This window comes from Scomber japonicus, chromosome 5 (genome assembly GCF_027409825.1).
Source record: "Scomber japonicus isolate fScoJap1 chromosome 5, fScoJap1.pri, whole genome shotgun sequence".
In the NCBI taxonomy this organism is placed as follows: domain Eukaryota; kingdom Metazoa; phylum Chordata; class Actinopteri; order Scombriformes; family Scombridae; genus Scomber; species Scomber japonicus.
This window is the reverse complement of record NC_070582.1, coordinates 12,414,057-12,435,860: the sequence shown is the minus strand read 5'-3', so window position 1 is coordinate 12,435,860 and position 21,804 is coordinate 12,414,057. Positions and strand designations below refer to the sequence as shown.

Below are 21,804 nucleotides of genomic sequence, written 5' to 3'. Positions count from 1 at the left end.
CCCTCCATACTTTCCACCTAATATGTTGAGTTCTGGTTTACTTCCTAAGGCATGGCAGTAAACAGTATTATAGAATAGCTTACAGTTGATCATTCAAACGCCAATTCAATAACTATGCCTTAATGTAATCACCTAATTTAAAATGATCATCCATAATCAAAAGATACAAGGCAGTCTCTGTCTAATGTTACTTGCCTACGCTTGACATTTAGCCTACTTATAGTTATGACTGTTTACTAACAGCTGCAACCACATGCAAAGTCTCCCTATTAAGTATTCATTTAAGGACTCAGACTACTTTTCTAACTACCACAGGCTTCCACTTATATCTTAAGTACTAGTAGCCAAGGTCTGATATGAGTCCATGATATAATCAACAATTAGTTAATACACAGTAGAGAGATATAAAGCAAAGGCTGGCATAAATTGCCTATTTTTAGTCTATTTTATTTTTTATTTTAATTTTAATGCCGAGGAAGCTTTTTGTGCTGATGAGGAAGTAGTTATTTTACGTTAACAAGATGCTGCTGTGCCCTGTTGAAATGATAATATTATTTTGTGAAAGCAAATGATTGAGTATTCAGATATTACATCAAGAAAACACCCACCTGTGGCATTTAAGACAGTTTAATTTTTTTTAATGGGCAGGAGAGGGTTAAAAAAAAGTAACCATGGCGGCCGCACGGTGGGGGTGTGAACTCTTTCCTAGACAAATACACACATATAGACACACATACGTCTTGTTTCTCACCAGCAGAGACGGTTCAGTTACACAGCGAGCAAGACAGAAGACAAGCGACCACCGGCAGCCACTTTTTGAAGAAGACAAAGTAGGTGTCTATCATCTTTACCTCTTATCTAGCTTCTGATAGTATAAGATTGTGGCAGAATATGTAAACTTGCCTTTGTAAGTCAGCCGCCATCTCATTTGACTTTTAGAACACTCTCAGCCGAAACTGTTAATTCCAGAACGACCGCAAACGTTCTACTAACTGAACACGTTCTGGAACACTGAACACAAGTTTGTTGTGAGATTGACGGTTGACGTTGACGTAGCAATGCCTTCTAAACGGTTAGCTTAAACGTTCGATAAAACTCTCTCTAACTTCATTAACAAACGTGTTTTACTGCGTGTTGATGCTGGCGTCAGATAACTAGTGTGTAACCTAAGCTGAAAGTGTCCTGGCTCCCTAAAAATAAATGAAAACCCATTACTTTGCTTAAGCTAACACTCGCAAACGTGCCATTATTCATCTATTTTATCAAGTTATTGTTCAAAGTTGACGTCACAGTCGCATCCTACCCAACTTTTTGTGACTCGGTATGCGGTCATCTGCAGTCATGTGTTACTACCTGTTAACGCCGATTTAACGGCAGGTAGCAGGTTTATGTAGAGACTGGCATTCATGTTGTGATTTATATTTTCTTAACATGTCGTTTCTGTGATGTCAATCTTCCAAGAATCTCGTAAGGAAACCACAAACGGATATTGTCAATGGTTCCATAAATGAGAAACTTCCAGGGTCATAAATCCAGGAAATTATCCCACATAAAGAATATACAGAATGTCAGGATGACTTCCATTCACTTCAGTCTCCACTTGAATGTGTGTTTTATTAGCACATTTTATGGGTTGTATACTAAAACAACATTTAAATAACCCCCATTTGAAAGTGGCATGCTGGTGCTTTAACAAAAGCTTGGCATTCTTTAGCAATAGCCTTTTGTGCACAGCTATCTTCTGTAGAGGGGGTTCTGTGAGACTTATTTTTGATAGGGTTTTTTTTTTTTTTAATAAAAGGTGGCATGACAAGAAAAAAAAAGTGAGGCATGTATATTTTTTTGCTAAACTGCCATGTTTGAGGCAGCATTACCACAATGGCTTTGCAGCTCTTTTGCATTAGGATGTTTGCAGTATTGTGGTTTGAAGTAGAAATTCATATTTCAGCAATCAAACCTCAAGGGCAAGCAAAATGTATTCTCAGCTCTCAGTTATTTGTCTTCTCACAGCCTATTCTCTTTACTGCAGTTTCATTTTATTGAGTTTGGACTTCAGAAGTGATTAGTAAAGTATGTGTAAGAGTTTGCTTTTGGGTTTGGCATAATGATTCATTGGCAACCATCACCATTAAACAGGCTTTTTATTCTGCATTCACATTTACCTAGCTATATAATGTCTCTTCAAAAACACTGTAAAGCACTGTTGGTGGATTGCTTTTAGAGGTTATTAGTGATATCACCTTTAATGTCGTGGATGCTGATTGTTGAATGTAATAATAATATTATATTTTAGTGATTTAAATCAACCATGAAAAGTCCAAAAGATTCAGCTTGTTGTAGGTACTGTAGCTGATGGCAGTGGCTAAGCTAACCTTCTGATTGCTTGTTGTGGTTATTTTGTTTTTTATTTATTTCATCCCACTGACTTTTTTGATGCTAATCAACTGGTGAAATAATGGAATAGTTTAGACTACAGATACCATGTCATCCAGATAAATATATGCTATTACACATGTAAACAACAATCAGATGAGAAAAAAGATCAATATTACCAAGCCCTTGTCCTCTTGCTTGTTGCTCTCCAAACTGAATTTACACTATTTTTTTCTAGAAATACATTAGAGTGGTAATGTTGTTTCCTCTCAAACAACTTATTCTTTTAGGTTAGTCAGCAAAGTGCCGCTGTTATTAATAGCTACATGGTAACAATGTAGATAAACCACATTGTCGCAGATGATAGTGTGGTATTAAGGGCTTTAGTACCAGGATGCTGTATGCAGGTCCATGCCAGAGCCATGCCCTCACAGATGTGTAAATGGGTCATATATGATTATGATAGAAGGAGGTGATAGATGAAGGTTTGGTTGGCACATCGCCTGATCTTTTGGAGCACAACAGGGCTGTAGTTGATCCATGCTGGGTCCATTACAGGCACAGCCAATGCCATCTGCCACTCATGCAGTCTTCATAATCATCTCTGTACCCTTTCTGAACTAGCTTTCTGTACGGTGAACAAGCACAGATTTCAATTGAATACATCTGTCAGTGCACCCAAAACACTATTTGATAGTGAACCAACCTTATACCAAACCACAAAGAAAATGTGAAAGGGGAAAATGCCAGTATGAGGTCATGCAGTTCAGAAAGTTCAGGTGACTCATGTACAGCTTTCTCAAGTCAAGTCATTTCTCTCCTGTGCATGGTTTTTGCAGCACGAGCCTCCTCGAACCTTATTCCATTTCATATTTCCGTCAAACTCACGGCGTGTCTGCTTTCAGAAACATTGTGAATTCTTGCTGTTGTGTTCAGAGTCACAATGAGACTGGCCCTCAGAATTGCTGTTTGACTCTGCTTCTAATTTCCATTGCACTTTCCAGTCTTTTCTTTTTTTTTCTTTTTCTTTTTTTAAAAAAAACTTTGGAACCGATTTGTCATTCACTTTAAAGGAGTCGAGTATGATTCGACTTGATGGGTAGGTTCAGCAAAAAATAGTGCTATAAAACAGCCCCACAGTTTGTCTGCTAAATATGTGAGCTTTCAGTGAAGCGCTGCAAAAAATGTGAGTTTATTCGTGCTTGGCTTGGCATTACTGCTAACCTCAATATGGGCAGTTGGCTGCTTTGGAACTGAACTGGGCTGGGCTTGCTAGCCTATTTAAGTTGTTGTTTGAAAAACATAACAAGTAGCATTGAGGCATTGTTAAGGATTGTTTTCAGATGGACAAGGCTCAGTCAACAAAACAATGATAGTCATAACTAAGCCTTTTTTAATCTGCACTGCTGTTCACCATCTAGACATAAAGACCAGCAATCTCCTTTAAGGATTATCTACTTCAAATGGGTATCTGTTGTGTGGTTTGGGCCTTGTAGGGGGGGGGGGGGGGGGGGGTCCTTTTTTGTAAACATGAAATTGTCTTGGTATTTAGGTAATCAAGTGCTTAATGATCCAGTAGAGATGGCCAATGTTAATGTATGTCATCTTTTCAAAACCAAGCCAATCGTGTTATAAAGTAGAGATGTACAGTCACTTTAAGGCACATTCGATAACATCTGACAAGTAAACAGTGTGATAGCATATTTAGTTCTTTTTAAAACCCTCTTTCATATTGAAATGAAGCTGTATTTCCTGTGTGGTACATATCAAAAAAGAGGTAGCAGCTGTGATGTCGCTTCACTTTTCACTTTGCACGCTAATTAACCAAAGGGGAAGACAAAGTCGAGCTGGCAGATGTAGCTGAGAGATGAGAGAAATCAAGAAGACTAAATGTGCTTTACTTTGAAGTTATTTGACTGTATTTCCAAAACAACTTGAAAGTACTGGTAATTTAACTGGTAGGCTAATGCAGCTTCTTTGTCTCTGGAGAAAACTTTTCTTGTTACATTTAATTGATCCATCCTCCCTTTAAAGGTTAAGTAACTGTATTTAAGAAGTTAGGCTATACACAATAAACTTTACATGATGAGTTTTTGCTTCCACTCTTTTCAAAATATAACTAAAAACACAATATGACAGGCAGAGCTTATAGCTTGGATGTAAAAGAGAGAACATGTCATCTGAGACGTGGGGAGTTGTCTTCAGAGGATATTTTCAGACTCCTCAAATAACCACAATGGCTGGTTATATTTTCAGTGCTCCCAGTGAAGGAAAAGGGTCTGGTTGTGGTAAATATTTTCTTTAGACTTTTGGAGCACAGGCTGAATCATGTTGCAGAGAGAGTTCCATGAAGTGTCTCTACTGTACTGTATGTGTGGTGCTGTTCTGCTGTTCTGGCCTACAGCTGTTTCTCACTGAAAAGTCATGGCATCGCAGTGATATGTGCTATGCCTGTGCACTCATATACCCAAATACAGATGGGCGAGAGGTAAACTGATGTGAAGCAGTGCTGATGTCACTGTAACATGCCCCAACTTAAAATGCCAGACAGTTCTCAGCTTGCTGTGATTCACAACATTATTGTCCTGTGTGCTATAAGGTTGTATGACATCAGCCAGGACTGTTAAATATGCCTGGATATGATCATAAATGTAGCTTCTCTTAAATATTTGGCTTGAAATACTTAATAAAGTTGACCGTAAAATACACAATACACCAAACTTGTTGCTGCTAATAAACGTATGCTTGTTTCTGTTCTGGATATGATGATAATAGCATGCCAACATGATATGTCATAGTCTCCACACAGTCATCATGACTTCACTACTCAACACTGTGTGGTGGTCATTCCTCCAATCTATGTGAGCAAGGTGGTTTATCTTGTCTATAAAGAATAAAACTATATTTGTTAACAAGCTTAAGACAACAGGCCAATTATTGTCTTAGAAAGAAAAGGATTAGAGCAGGTTGGGCTGTTTAAGACTGAAAATGCGTCTGGTGCAAATGAATTAGGCTGATGTTGTTGCTTTGAAGATTAAAGCCACATTTAGTCAGGAACCCAACTGTACAGATTTTCCTGTGTCCTTGTTGTGCGGCTCACTAACTATTAAGGCAAGACTATCTCAAGGCTAGCTTTTATTATTGTGTCTTTCCTCCATCTGTATCTGTCTTTTGTCTCTTTCTTTTTATCTTTAGCGCATACACACACACACACACACACACACACACACACACACACACACACGCACCCCATTCTGCAAAATTACCATGTGATGTTCAATGTAACCAATAAATTTTGTTTAATTCTGTCTTGCAGAAGCGCAGCCATGGCGAAAGGATGCATCACCGTCACAAAGTACTTCCTATTTCTCTTCAACCTCCTCTTCTTTGTAAGTAATCTCATTTCTTTGTCATTTCTTGATGGCTGATGATGCATGCACTATCAAAATCCTGTCACATGACTCCACCTTTTGCAGATAAATAGATTGGTAGCTTTGCTCCTGCGGTTGACAGATTGCAAACCGTCAGATGCTTTTCAGTGATACGGTTTATTTGAATAATCGTCAAAAGATTACTAAATATACATAGGGAAATGTGTCTGTGACTATGCCTGGGGGTGGTAAGACTTTACCTTAGTGGAGCCACGTCTGAACAACAACACATGGTTTCTGTTTGTTTCCACCTCTCTAACACCGGCCACAACATAAAGTCCAGGGGTTGATAAAACCCCAGACTCCTAAAACTGACTCTACGAGGATGTCCAGACCTTTCCAATGAGTCTACAGCCGTAAACCTGACGTAGACCTTTTGATGTGAACACTCGACTGGTGTTTAATAGGAAGCGTGTGTGTCTGTGTCAGTGGACAGACTAGACTAGTGGAGGCTAGGGGAAGCCAGGAAGTGGTGGGCTAATGATGGCTGCTGGGGAGCTCAACAGCCCCTCTAAATGAACAGTTCTTTACCAGGGCTCTAATTATTGTCGCAGAGTTGGGGAGGGGTGGCAGTTCAAGGGTGGAAGCTGGTGAATCAACAGAGCCTCTCATCTATGGATTTTGCCCCCACTACAGTGCCCCACAGCTTCTAAACAAGGGCCCTCTTAATTACATAGAATTTCTGAACTTCGTAACCTTACTGTAAGGGTAAAAGAGACAAAGTTGAACATTTTTTACATTGCCAGCACCAAAATGTTCTGGTCCTGAGGTGACGATTGTCTCTTCTTTGTGATTGTTTTCATCTTGTTATCCTTATTTAATGCTGCTTAATTTGCTGTCAGAATATTGTATACTAAGAATGACTGGTAAATTCTCTGTTGCTGATGGATGGAGTGTTAATTGTGAGAAAAACCAGCAGAGTGGGTTTTCGGGATCCTATCCACATCCTCTGTCCCTTTGCATATGACTGTGAGAGAGAAAGACAAGCAGATGGGGAGAAGACTTGGGATCAGATTAATCCCAGATGTGACAGACTGAGGAAACAAAAATAAGACACACAAGCACAGACTCTTTAACACTAATACAGGATATAGTATCTGACTCTTTTCTGTTTCACCCTCACAGATCTTTGGAGCACTGATCATGGGTTTTGGACTGTGGGTTCTCTTCGATAACCAGAGTTTCATTGCTGTTCTACGTAAGTGTTGTAACACTCCCACACAAATCTGCATTCTGGCTGCCACGTCCTGAAATGATAACATTCAGCACTTTTTACCCACGTCAATTGAGCTGATCTTACCACAGTAGAGGGGGAAATACAGATTGTGGAGTGCGCTTGTCAAATCTTAAAAGCCCTAGCCTAATCTGAGCACTTTATGTGGATTTTATCCCATAGCACTCATTTCCAAGGAACCACAAAGGGATGTTAACACCACACTAAAAAAAAGTGACTAACAAACGAAACTTGATGACTTCCTCAACTTCTCAAAAGCCACCCTGTAGTCTTACAGACACATCTGTGAAGATCTGGGGGAGTAGGTTAGTCAGGGGAGGTGTCAGGTTCATGGTTATCAAGGCATTTCAAGTCATTTCATCTTCTGCTGGAAAAATAGCAGCCTCTTTCCCCGTAGTTTCCAGAGAGTTGTACTTTGAACTTGCCCGTTCTCGCAGCCCCCCTCATGGCAGAGGTGCACAGATACAATCTCCCACTCTCACAGATGTTGACACAGATCTATTTTCAGACACTGCATCGTAAGAGAGAAACCAAGCCTCCAAACAGCATACTCCAAGAGGCAAAGTTGTCAACGTTGTCATAAACAACAATGTGTCCAACTTAAGTTATCTGTTGTGAAGAAGCTTGAGAAAGCCTAATGAAACCCAGTTCTTGCTTTGCCTGAAATGAACAGGGAACCATGGATGGAAAATCTTAGCTACCATAAATCTCTTTATAAATGCTTTCAGTGTATTCATCCCAGATGGAGCATTGCCGAGAGCAGCAATGAAGTTTTCTCCCAACACCAGTCTGTAAAGAAGAATCCTTCAATTTATTATCTGGCAGTTGAATATGTATTGGAAATCAAACACATAATTAATTTCAATGAGACACAGAGAGATGCATGTATGATGTTGGTTGCAAAGCCAGGTCTCATGATGCGCATTAAGCCAGTCAGATCAGCCTCAGATGTGGGTAAAACATGCATCACTGTGCCAGTCTCACTGTGGGATTAACTACTATAACACTCACTTTTTTTGCCTCTGTTTACACTCTACAATTAAGGCCCATCTTTCAGGGCTGAGCAAAGCTGGAGAAATTTTTATTTAGGCTCGAAGTTTGTTCTGCTAATACATTTTTAAAAGTTTTCCCCAACCCAAACTGACCTTGTGTTCTTAACCAGTCAGGGTCTTGTTTGTTTATTGTTGTTTTGTTTTCCTCTGGTTCATATTTCAGCACTCAAGGTCACTGCCTATAAAGGAATTATTCCAAGGTTATTATTGAGCTGAATTTGCTTATCAGCAGAGCAGAACAGGCAGTACAGTATATATCATCCCTGCTAACCCCAGTACTATTGTTATGATAATCCAGCTGTTCCTCCAGAGATAGCTGAGATCCTGCTTCACTTATACCCTAAGGATATCCCTTCCTATGTGGGGCTTGATGACCTCTCCTCTTCTGTACTGAGGATGGGTCAACTTCAGCCCCTCCCTGGATCCCTGGAACCTCAGTGGAAATCTCTTGCCACTCCATAGAGGAACAAAAATCAAAGTGGCAGGCAGCTCTGTTTATTGACTCTTTGTGTTCCCCTCAGAAGTTGTACCATTGCCTGACCATAAACAGGATCTCTATGTTTTCAGTTTCCATTCTTTATGAGTTATATTAATAGAGGCCTCTGCAGCTGTCCCAATGACTTCAGGCGGGGGAACTTTGAGAATGTTTTGGTTTCGGACCCCCTATTTTTCATTTAAAAGGGAATCTCCCACCAATTTTCACCCCTCTGTATCTACATTTCACTGTTAATAGTTTACCTCAGTGACATGATGTCTTGAGTTTATCCATATGGTGCTTGCCAAAACACAGCTTGCCTTATGTTTAAACAAAAGTCAGCCTTGGAGAGAAGGTCTAAGAGCAGAGCCGGAGAGGGTGCCAAAGCACAGTTCATTCTCAGATTCATTCTGAAACTTTCCAAAGTCACGAACAGAGAAAAGAGAACTTGGTTGGAAAGTGATTTTTCTTTGGACTCCTTCAGTGTAGGAATTAGGAGCTAAGATGATCCACTTATGTTTACATTCTAAATCTGTACGAGTCAAGCTGAATATTAAGCTCCGGTTGTGTTTACAGAAGGACCTGCAATACCAAACAGTCCTCCTCCCTCAGCAGCTTTCTTGAAGGGAACCATAATTCTTGCCTCTTTAAATGGAAAGTTCCATGGAAACCACCAGAAGGACTATTTCAGAAGAGACCTACATGGAAATGTGCCATAGTACACGACAGAACAGTACAGTAACCAGCCATACACATGCTGACTTCATGAGAATTTCATGTTTAAGGATTACCCCAGAAGAACACAGATGCTAACTTTACAACAGGAAGCTTGTAAAAGTGCCTTTTGTTTCACAACTTTGATACACCTGGCAGAGACCTGAAAAGAAACACTTTATTTGAAGAATGTAGCTTCAAAATTACAGCTGAATGTGTTTCCTTGTTTGCACCTGATGAGACACGATGTGGGAGGAAATATTCTAAAGAATCCATGTATTACTTATCAAGAACATGAAAAAACTACTCCGACAAAACCTCAGAAGTTGTAGCAGCGGAGAACAGTTTTTGAGGTCACATTAATGTTGCATGACGTTTCCTGTAACTCCAGAGTGCATATTTTTACTGGAACCAGCTTCATTTAAACACTGATCTGCAGAAGGATCCACACAAACATCACAATTCTACTTCTCACAGTTGATAATCATATAATCTGTATTGATAAATAACTGACTCATCCCTATCACTGATTTAATGTGCCAGAAGTGTAAAGTAGTTCTGCTCCTTTTAGCAAATATTGAGAATAATATCCGTGTTGGAGATATCTAGCAGAAGATCACATAACATGTATCTTGCAAAACTAGTACAGGACTGAAACTTGCGTCACTTCTCTCTCTGTTCTGTGTTTTAGATATTGATCTTTTATGCGGCTAGCTACAGTCTCAGAGAGTCTTGCATGCCACTCCACATGTTCATAGAGTTTGATTAAGTTCTTGACTGAATTTCTCTGTCAGCAGTAGCTAAGACTTCTAATTTAACCAGTTCCCCAAAGTCTCAATGTAATGCTTTTCTAAGCAACTGAAGGACATCTGTTCCTTTTGCAGAAGCTAGTTCTCTCTCTGTGTGTGTGTGTGTGTGTGTGTGTGTGTGTGTGTGTGTGTGTGTGTGTGTCTGTGTGTGTGTGTGTGTGTGTGTGTGTGTAGGGGAGACTTAAATAACATGCTGCAGCAGAGCGCTAGATATAGAACATATAGTTCAGGATGCTTGTCTCCCTCCCTTTAAATGCTACCCTGTAGCCACATAAACACTCTACATATGTTGGCCCTGGTACTTGCTAGCTTTCAATTATTCTCAAGCTACCACAACATTTGCTGCTGCGGTAACCCATGTAGAGTCAGAGATGTACATGCATGTACTCTACATCTCCCAGTGCATGCATGTGTATTTTAAGTGTAAGTGTATTTTAAGTGTAGGTCATAAATTGTATTTCAAGGAGTTAGTGTTATATAAAGTGCATGGTCACTACATGTGTACACAATATGATGCACATACAATATTTTGTTTTTATTACATGTTGAACCCCTATGAACCTCTGCCGGTGACCTATTGGCCCAGAGGTCATCAGTTAAATCCCAGCAGGGGACCTTTTGTTGCATCTCAAAGCTCCCTGACATATTATTAAAGAATTACGTTTTACACAAGAAAACATCTGTAAAACATCCCTGTTTCCTGCCTGTCTCTCTGCTATCAGAGTCTGTTAAAGGCAAGAATAGATTACTTGTAGAATAACAATAAGAAAGTAAGTTGTATAGCAGTTAAATTGCTTTTCAGACTTGATTTACACATCTCATTAGTGGTCAGTTAATTCAAAATAATTGGGGCATGGTAGGAAAATTCTCTTTCAACCTAAAGATTGCTTATTTATCTTTGAGATAATGACACAGCCTGCATCCTGTGATAATGAGGATATGAAGACTGCTGTGGTCTGCACTGTAAGGTGGTGTTAAATGTTTTGAAACAAATAGTCTACCTCTGATTTATGTGTGAACACATGCTCTTTATGTATGTGTGAGTTGTACTCTAGTTTAGCTGTTTTTATAGTCTGTGTGATCATTGATTTCTATTGAGTTTCTACTGTGTATGATCATAGCTGCATGAAGCATGACCAACTAATATGAAATGGGAACTACATCTATAGCGTTCTAGTGAGCTAACCAAGAGACAACAATGCATGAAATTCACAGAGTAACGGTGGAGGAGCTGCTGTGTCTGTCAGCTTCTTCCCAAACGGTTGGGAAGGAGTTATCCCAGAGCACTGGCTGGTTTGCTTGGCTTGGGAATCTTTAGAAGCTGGAGCGATTTCACAGAGCTCAGATTCTGGCTTGATCTGCAGACCGAGCCCTGACTCTCTGGAGCTCCTCCAGCCCAGATAACACACGGCCACATATTGGCTCCAGTTTATCTCCTCTCAAACCTTCCAATCTTCCATTTCAGTCCCTGCCTCGCTCCTCCTGGATCTCTCTCGTTCTACATACCAAAGAGGGAAATCAATTAATCTTGCCACACATTTCCTTGTCTTGGTCCAACTCTCTCCGGTGGCCTATTAAACAGGACCTATTATGCTCATTTCCAGCTGTGTATTTTTATTCTGGGACTGCACTAGAGTATTTTTGCATGATTCACAGTTCAAAAAAAGTCATTATTTATCTTATACTGGCCTTTTGTACAGCCCCTCAGTTCAGCCTTTGTCTGAAACAAACAATTGTAGCTCCCCTCCCCACTGCCCCCCTCCCTAAAAGCCGATTCTGACTTGATTGGCCAGTTTCAGGAAGCTTTCTCCAGCTCTGGAGTCAGTGTAGGCAAACTATAGTTGTTGGTCTTTGCTTCTTCTTTACTCAAAATATAAATGTGTCATATATACATTTGCAGTAGGCTGTATCTGTTTGGTAAAGATTACGCTCTTCAAACTACCTGGTTATTGTGACATCATATCTGTGTTCAGCTCTCAGTACCTTTGTACCTTCTAACTGAACCTCTGTGGTTTCAGGTGTAGTTTGTCTCTGCATCCCTGTTTGTACTTTCAGATACCTGCCTTATTTTCCTGTGTGCTGATCTCATTCAGATGTTAAGTTACTGCTGATGACAACCCAACATTTCCTGCCTTTTAAATTTGTTCATCATCAAATTAGAGGGGTTTCATGAGTTATTCTTCCAAAAACAGGTTGAGACAACAAAATATGGAAATATTTGGAGCAGAAAATGTTGAATGTGAACATCTGACATTGTAACATTATATTTTACATATATTAGATGACAGAAAATAAGTAAACCCATAATAGGTCCCCTTTAAAATAATCTTTTTGTGTTTGAGAAAAGCACTAGAATGGTAGAATTCAACATGGATCTGCTGTACAAAGCATTTTTTTGGATTGCTGTAACCATCTGAATCAAAATGGTTTTGCATGTGAACCAGGCTGACTTCTGAGCTGAATTTATTTGGAGGCACACACTGTGGTTAAAATAGAAAAGCAAGAGCAGAGATGATCAGGGCCCTGTTGCACATGTTGCATTGCCTTTTGTTTGTTTGTTTTTTTTTTGGGGGGGGGGGGGGGGTGCTAAAAAGGAGCTGAATTTAACTAAAAAACGTAACTATAAAGCTATGGCTATAAAAGGATTGTAGCAGGTGTAGTAGGTGTCTCCATCTCGTTTCGTTTTTATTTATTCATTTATGTATTTATTTTTTGTCTGTTTTCTTCAGAGGAATCATCAGACACAGTGAAAGTGGCTTCCTACATACTCATCGGAGTGGGTTCCTTGTCAATGGCCATGGGCTTCTTCGGCTGCATCGGAGCCATCTATGAAATTCGTTGTTTGCTGGGTCTGGTGAGGAATTATATTCACTTTGACATGTAAAGCTAACATGCCGCAGCTTGGTTTCCTTCTTTATGAGGCGGACTTTTAAGGTTTAACACCCACACCAATATTGAATCAATATTGAATCAAATCAGACATTTTTATTTGATCAAATTACACAAGCTACTCCACAATCCTTCCACGTACTCTCTGACAATTGCAGAAGTTTCCCCTGGGGTACAAGTATGTCTAGCCGGGAATCATTGATCCCAACCTTTGCTATATGCCATTCCTCATCTCATTCGCTTGTCATTTCCAGCCATCGCTACTGTTGAATATCTAATAAAAAGGCATCAAAAAAATCTCCCAAAATAAGACTTTAAATTTTCTGTAAATCAGCTCTCAACTTGAGTAGTTTGTTGTACCTGTTGCTAAACATAAAAGCTGCACTTATTTTTTAGCATGACACATTCACCTAAATGCACCTGCCTGAGATTTTAAGCATGGCTTAAGAACACATGACAGATTCCTACTGACAGTAAAGCCCTTTTCTCATTTCTGCTTATGTGTGGGCTGGGGGCTTGCAGCATGTGTGGGTTTACAGAGGGGAGGGGGTGACAGGGATAAGCCAGTGAGATGCAGGGGGTACAACAAGAGTGGGGATGGGTGTGTGACCTCTACAACGTTAAACCTGCAAGGGGTTAACTGAAGAACTGCTGTGACCTACTTCTCCCAGTGACAGTAACCAGCTGGCAGAGGACCCCCCATCAACCCCACACACACACACCACAAGGTTTTAAGATAAGAGATTATCTTAAGACGTTGTATCTCACCACACAGATTAAACACAATTGAAAATGAAAGGTTAAAATGCTCAGGAGTGCTCTTCTGTCCTGCTTTGTTTTGTTATACCCATAATCTGGGATTTCTAAAGAGTTGTTCTTTTGCTGGTATGCCATCATTTGCAGTGATTTGCTATGCTAATGTCAGCCCATTTAAGAGGTTTTGATTGTGGATGTACTTATGATGACATTTCCACTTATCCTCCACAGTACTTCACCTGCCTCCTGCTGATCCTCATCGCCCAGGTGACAGCTGGAGTCCTCATTTACTTCCAGAGAGATCGAGTAAGATATTAGCCCTTTTTTATGTTGGTTTTTTTAACATTCAGAAACTATCTTCTCTTTTTGTCTTTTTCAGTCCTCTTTACCCTTTTACAACTACTTCTCATGCCCAACCACCTCCCTACCCGCGCATTGTACAGCTGGGGCCTACTGGGTTTTTGTACCCACCCCCCTTCTGTCACAGCTGTGACTGCCTGCATTTGAGTCTTAGCTAAACATTTTAGGCAGCCTGCTGCTTCCTGTGATGTAACACAGCTGAACGAATGGAAAATGACAGGATGTTTGCTGCCGATGGAAATTTAGTTTGGGCAAGTGGACTGAAGGAGATGTGTTACTACGGTAAAGGAAGTAGCGAGCACCCACATTGGCTGTTTCCATTGTCGTTTTTCCCCCTCTGTGTAGTTTTGTGTCGGAGGGAAAGGGCAAACAAATCCATTGTGTGAGAGTGTTGCTAAAGCTGCTGTCATAGGCTGACAAAACTTAATTGGCATGTCTAACATTGCCCCTTTTAAGACAGTAATTATCACTCCAGGGACTGAAACCACTTTCAGCTGAAGTCTTTGATGACACAGAGCCCCCTACAGGTTGGTTTAACAGTGTATCCAAACTTTTCTCTGAGCCTGTATTTTTTTCTAAACCCAAACAAACCCAACATTTTTGGTCATCAATACACAAAAGAGTACAAGTGTCAGTTGTGGGCTTATTTTACTATTCTTTGTCTGCAACTTTTTATGCCTGGCCAGTTCTACCTCCTCCAACACCAGTGGAACTCAACTGAATACATAAAGGTTAAACAAAATTATGCAAAAGAAATTTTGATTCAGACAGATTAGACCACACATACTAACACAGCAACGGAGCGGACATTTGTGTTGCTCAGGAACCTGAATAGCCAATAAATGAACGGTCAAAAACAGAAATAGTTCAAATTGATCAAAAAGGACAATAACAGGCGATAAACCATAAACATGACTAAAGTCAAGACCATAAAAAAACAAAACAAAAGACTATGTCCTGAAAATGTACCCATTATCAAAAATTGCATGCAAATGTAGTTCAGAGGTTTCACAGCCGTAGGCACAAAAGATCTTCTGTGGAGCATCAGGCCATCTTTAAATGGTCACTTAGCACATATTTAAAACCACTAAATACAATGTGAAATGTGATCATCAAACTGAACCACAGTTTAAACTCTCCATGCCCTTCTCTAATTAACAAGGGGTCCAACCAATAATAGAACCAACCTTAAATAATAGAACTAGCCTTGTGTGTTTGCACAGTGTGTGAAGGGAGTGTTTTGTTTGATCACTCCCAGCTCCTCTGACAACTTTCTAACTCTGAACGTGATATTACCTCCCAGCACTTAAAAAGCCTTTCCTTTGATAAACCTCACCCCTGTATGATAGGTGGAGGGTGCTGACGCCCTTTCAGCTGCTTCCCCTTCATGTAGCATGTATATATGTACATGTGTGTACTGCATATGTGTGTCTCTTGAGCCCTAGATGGGCTCCCTGTGTTTAAGGCTTACCACAGGGCAGGGTGGTGCCCTTTCCCAGAATAGGGTGAGGCGCTCACTCATCTCTGACAGAGCTCTGAAGATACATCACTGCCAGTACACTGTGGTCTTACACATAAACACAGAACCGTGCATCTACTAAGCAGTGTTTGTTCAATGTTTCAGCCCAGCGAGGAACTTCACAGGGCTATACCACCCGTAGTGTTACCATATGAACATTAAGTTCACATGTTGTTAGTAAGTCATAGAAAAAAAAGACTTAATGTGGGTGTGTTTGTTTCCCTTTTCTACTTACCCTGCACTAAACATGTTGTTTGTGTGCAGAAGAACTGTGAATGTTTCAATGGTTTATAAACAAACACACGTTTTTACCATTTGCATTTAGTGATGGGGGGAAAAAACTTGTATTGTTGCTAATGTATTCTCATCTCATTTCTAGTTGAAAAATGAGATGTCCACCATCATAAAGGGAATGATAATCAACTACACAGGCCAGAACAGGACGACAGAGCACACCTGGGACTATGTTCAGAAGACGGTGAGTTGACTTAAATTGTAAATACACAAAAGACTAATTACCTAACAATCTATCCATTCTGTAAGTTAGTTACTAAATGATGTCACCATTTATACCTCTTCACTTTGAAAAACAATGCATGGTCATAAGGTCACCTTGTCATACGAAAATGTGCTGAATAAGCACATTATCAACTGCAGGTTACAGTCACAGATGCCTTTTGGTCAAAGCTGCTATCTGTCTTGACTGATAGTACCATGAGGCTATATATTTTTAGAAGGGATGGCTCCCTTGTGAATTTGTAACCCTTCAGTATCAGTCAAATGTTCCACTCATTGTGTTATGTAGGGCCACAGTACTGCAGTGTCCATCCATGCAGATTGTTTAATGTTAAGAGCCTACATTTCCAGTTTTCTGCCTCACACACCAATACAGTGGAGGTGACTGTAATTTTCATTGACATTTGACTCAATGTAAACATATCTTTGGATAACCCACAGACCTCTTAGATAGCAGTTTTCATGGGAACTACTTTCTACTAAAGAAATAGTCCCTATAAAAACGTTTTACCGTGACGTCTGTGGATTATCAGAACAATGTGTCCTCTGCTCTTTCTCTTTTATCTCCTTTCCTCTCCGTCTCACACCCTTCCTCTCTTTCATTTGACCAGATGAAGTGCTGCGGATGGTATGGTCCAGGCAACTGGTCAGAGAACATTATGATCAAGAACAGCTCCCAGTACCTCTACTCATGCTCCTGTCGCAACGAGGACGTGCCTGGTAGTGAGGTCAAGTCTGTGGGCCTGTGTGAGCATCTGTCCCCGGAAACACCTGTCTATGAAACGGTACATGACACTGATTGAATCTGCAACTCTGTTTTTGGACTATTTGGAATGTAATATTTGAAAATCATTGTTATAATTTACTGGTGCAGTTATTATTATCAGCCATTGATCCAGTATGGTCTATTTTAAGTCCCCATTGCGATATTAAATATCAATGCTTGCATGCCAAAAGTGAATCAAACGGTATTGGTATATAAACTCAGGTTATAGAGTAGCATAATTCTTGTGCGGAGTATACAAACGGTTGTAAAATGCTTCCAACTGTTCCGGGTTCATGATTTTTGCGGTTGCCCAGACTGCTGTGGAGAGTAGCTGCACTTCAGCCTGCAGTCTGCCTCATTTTGCTGAACCAACTACTTTTTTCTTTCTTTTTTTTTAAGCAGAGGGGATTTTTCTTTGTTCATGCAGGATTTTTACTCAGTTGCCAGTATTTGAGTTTTAGTTGAAAATCAACTATGACTCTTTTATTTTAATTGTCTATCATCATCTGGGATTATTTTAATATTTGTTTAGATGTTTCTATTTTTATTCACAGCATTTTTATGTGATACCACAAAAGTGAACATCACCTTGACACCATCTGAACATTTAATCTGTAAATACTAACAGCTCTGAGTCTAGACAGTGGTCAGCATTATTCAGTGTTACTTAAGCTGGGTGAACAATGCTACAGTACAGCCTGCATTGTTCTGATAGACCTCACACCTTTACTCATTACATAAGTCAGTTCAACTCATGTTGTGTAACTCCGACTGCCAGCTCAGTGTGGCACTGTGGTCTCACTTAATCAGCTCAGTGAATACTGACAGCTGAGGCGCGTTGTTTGTGCTGTGAGATTTGTTCAAACACCAGGAAAGCTCTACTGTGGTGTTGTTTGGTCTGCGTGTTTCAGAAACTTTACTCTCTCTCTCTACAATTTTTTTTCTCAGCTCAGCTAAGCCATGTTATTCTTCCCCCTCAGTGACTCAGTCCAAAGCCAACAGTTGTGTTTTGAAAAGGCTCTGCTCATGTCCGGCTGGGATCACGTAGCCATTCATCTCTCCCTCTGCATGTTGGCCTACAACCTCTCTCTTTCTGTGTCTTTCTTAAACTCATTCTTCCTCTCTTGTTCTCCCCTTCAGGGCTGTATAACCAGCGTGGAGAAATGGCTCCTGGAAAACTGTGGAGTTATTCTGGGAATCTGTGTCGGTGTGGCAGTCGTGGAGGTATCTATCTCTCTCCCACACTAGTCCTAAAGGAAAGGTTTAGGTTTTTCAAGTCTATTTTAATGCTAACACTAACATGTCATTGTATATTGAAAGAGTTACTGGAAGCTGTAATCATTCCTCCTCTCCACACTGCTTGTAAGACATCTCTTTCAATGGGACGGTGGAAGACAAAACAATTGGAAAACAACTGGTTACACTCAACATTTTACAAGATAATATATTCATCAATGATACTCAATATCTGTATATTTAACATTCAGTTGTTAGTTTAGATATTCCCCTTACTTATAAGTGAGTGACAGCACGCTTTAGACTGCTGCCAGTGGGTTGTCCTCCATGTACAGTCAGGCTCATGAACATGGGCACTGATACATGAAAATGAAGCCAAACAGCAGTGGGGGCGTTGGGCAGTCTGACTTAGACAAATCAAGTTACAAAATTGCCTATTTGTTTTTTCCCTGGACAGTGTTAACTTGCCAATTCCACACTACATGCTAAATACAATATACACTATATACACATTTATATTGTGTAGGTTTTTTGGTGTGACTATACAAGAAATCGACAAGCTTAACTGTGTTGTACTGACAGGAAATTACATAGTACTTGCACGGTCAGACATACATGACTTTAAAACTATGTAAACTTCACAAAGAGAAAGAAAGGGGGATTAGTAGTAGCTACTGTGCATTCTGAGATGATCCTGGAGCTGTTTCACCAACTATTCACTATCCATTTCCTTTTTACATTTAATTGTTGGAGAATCAGGTTTTAGTTGGGGGTTTTTTTCTTTTTTCATTTTAGTACTTTGTAACTTTTCCAGTATGAACACATCACTTGATGAAAACTGCTTACAGTTATAATTTGGAAATGGAACACAGCTGTGGTTCTTTCATACCTGTAGATTTGTTGTGGGGACAAAACATCAGCATTAAACCCTCCACATGACAACCAGGATGAAGAACTTAAATTAGCTTCAGCTGAATTCAACTATGCATTTTTCCACTGAAGGAGGGGGGATGATTTAGGTCCACATCTTTCACAGTGGAGTCATTTTACAAAGAGATTACTTCATGGCCAGTATGGACAGGAGGAGGAGTGACTACAGCAACCAACTCTTTCAAGTTGAGCAGAAAAAATTACTATTAGTAGATAAGTAGAAAAATAATGGCCACCTATTTTGTTAATCAGATGACAATTCAAGTCCTTTTTCAAGCAAAAATGACAGATAATTCCAACTTCCCAATTATAAGGAGTTTCTGCTTATCTCTGTTTTATGAATACATTTGATGAGCTGGACTCAGCCTGGTCTTTACGGAATTGTATTGTTTTGCTATCTTCTGGCATTTAATAGGCCACGCAATTAATCAAGAAAATGCAGATTAGTTTGTTAGGCTATTAAGTGTTAGTTACAGTCCTACATTACTTTGAACATAAATGCAAGTTAATTCTGTGGCTTGGACATATAGTATGTTTGTGTGAGTAAGTGTAAGTGCTGAGTTTGTCAGTTTCACCTATGATAACTAATTTGACAACTTTGTTTCCTCCAGCTACTCGGGATGATCCTCTCCATGTGTCTGTGCAAGAGTGTCGTCCAGGAGGATTATAGCAAAGTACCAAAGTACTGAGCTGAAGACAGATCTAGCTTCACACCACACACGGATTGATGGACTCTTTCTCTCGCTCTCCTTGTCTCACACTCTTATGTACACACACACACAAATTAAGACAGCTGTCTCCACCATTTGAGCTTCTCCTGCCGTGACAGCTGTGCAAATTTCTCACGCCCCATATGTCCCCTACACACACGCACACACACACAAACACACACCTTTCAATCAAACTTGACACACTTGTTGGACATAGTTCACAAGTTTACATAGTTGTCTTATCCTTTATTCTGTTTTTAAGGAGATACTTATAATTATGTTTATTTGATATGTTTTGGTCGAAACCTATGCAAATGTTCATATAAGAAAAGATTCTTGGTGTATTTTTGTTTTCCTTCGCTGACCTCAATGAAGCGCTTAATGTAGTATTAGAGAGAGCACTTTAGTGACATTTGGTGAGCTGAGAGCAGCAGCATCTTCTGACTCCAGGGCAGGGAGATGAGAGGGAGATGGGAGGGTATGGGTGGGTGTGTGGTAGATGCTCAAAAGCATTAATCCCACTCTGTGATCCTGCAGATTTTATTTTTGGTACAGAGGGTGGAGGAGAGGCCCCCGGGTGAGCCAGGGCAGGGCTGCTGTGGTGGAGGTTTTGGCTTCTGTCATCAACTCCATGTACCCAGCAGCCCTGATATTAGTTTACACCCACCTCCACCCCCCACCACCCCACTATCCATTATCGTGTCTCTAAATCACATCTCTGTCTTGCTCTCGGGTGTGTCTGACTGGTAACCAGTGGCTTCCAAAATGACTAGTTCAGCATGAAGTAAGTGTGTGTATGATGTGTTGAGTGAATATTTTATTTCTTTTTTTAGATTCTCATCATGTCATCTCTGGGGTTTTTTTACAAGTGTATATACAGTATGTCTTTAGGGGATTATGGCACTTATGTGCTTAGTCAGCGTTTTATATGGGAAAGCAGTCACCCACAGGCTCTTGTTTTAAGAGTCCTATTGTTCTTCACTTCCTCTCTATTGTTTATGATGTATAGTATGTGGCTGCCACAGCAGCTCGTCAGCACTATTTGGTCTGAATCAGATTAATTGGACCCGTTAGAGTGAATCTGTCGTCACTCTTGAAGCTGTAGTTTATTTGTTTTAGCATCTATCCCAAAGCATGACTTTATGAACAGAAGATAACCTGTCAACTTTATTTAAGGTCCTCACAACTGCCTTCATTTTGAAAAATGTTTTTTGCCATCATGGCAGTAACGTAAAATGGCAGCTGTGTGACCACAGTGTATTTTCTCCTTTCTGCATGTCATGTTTTCTGAGAAAGTTATTTTAACTTGTTTATTATCGGTAACAAGAATAGAGACAAACATTGAAAGCTACTTCCTATACCCATGTGAGCAATCAACTCATGCTATCTTTGCTAAAATTGTTCTAGAAAAGTTTTAAATGTTGCTTTGAGTTTCCTCACCCCACTTTTTATCCATCTCATCATCTCAGTCGTTCTTCATTTCAAACACACTACTATGGCTGAATTTACAGCTAATTAAGTGGGTAGCTGGCACTTTTATGTGGTTTTGTATTGTTGTCATGCCATTTCACACAAGTCCTTTCAAATCATGTTCATCATGTTGCAATTACACCAGAGGGAGGAAACTGCCCATTTAGAAAAAAAGAAAAGAAAAAGAAAAACTGTTGTGTCTGTCAGAGCTCCAAATAGAAACATTAATTTAACTTTTTGAGAGATGAAGGCTTTTGTTGTGTTTTAAAAATATTTTGTACACTTTTACAACATGATTATGTTTAGTATAAAAATAAATGTCCATGGACCTTTTAAGCCATGTTTGGAAAACAGATTGTTTTTTTTATTATTGAGAACTATTAATAAAACTGAACCCACTAGTATCCAGTCTACATGTCTTTTCTTATATTGTATAAGTTTAACAGTGGTAACAGATTCGCAGATTTTGTCCATTGGTTATCACTGAGAGTCTAGTTGTGTGGAATTGTCATACCAAAGACAACCACAAGATGGCAGTATATACTAAACTGTCATTGGCTCAGG

The 21,804-nt window shown here is 39.8% G+C and overlaps 1 protein-coding gene across 1 annotated transcript; it reads left to right on the top strand.

The window, feature by feature from the left end:
- The first annotated feature begins 728 nt into the window (after positions 1 to 728).
- Positions 729 to 21,638, top strand: cd82b (CD82 molecule b). Its single transcript, XM_053319630.1, has 9 exons — positions 729 to 830; positions 5,690 to 5,762; positions 6,930 to 7,002; positions 12,818 to 12,942; positions 13,965 to 14,039; positions 15,992 to 16,090; positions 16,740 to 16,913; positions 18,035 to 18,118; positions 19,672 to 21,638. The coding sequence occupies exons 2-9, from the start codon at positions 5,700 to 5,702 to the stop codon at positions 19,747 to 19,749; spliced, it is 771 nt and encodes a 256-aa protein (XP_053175605.1). The 5' UTR covers positions 729 to 830; positions 5,690 to 5,699; the 3' UTR covers positions 19,750 to 21,638.
- Positions 21,639 to 21,804: the final 166 nt, after the last annotated feature.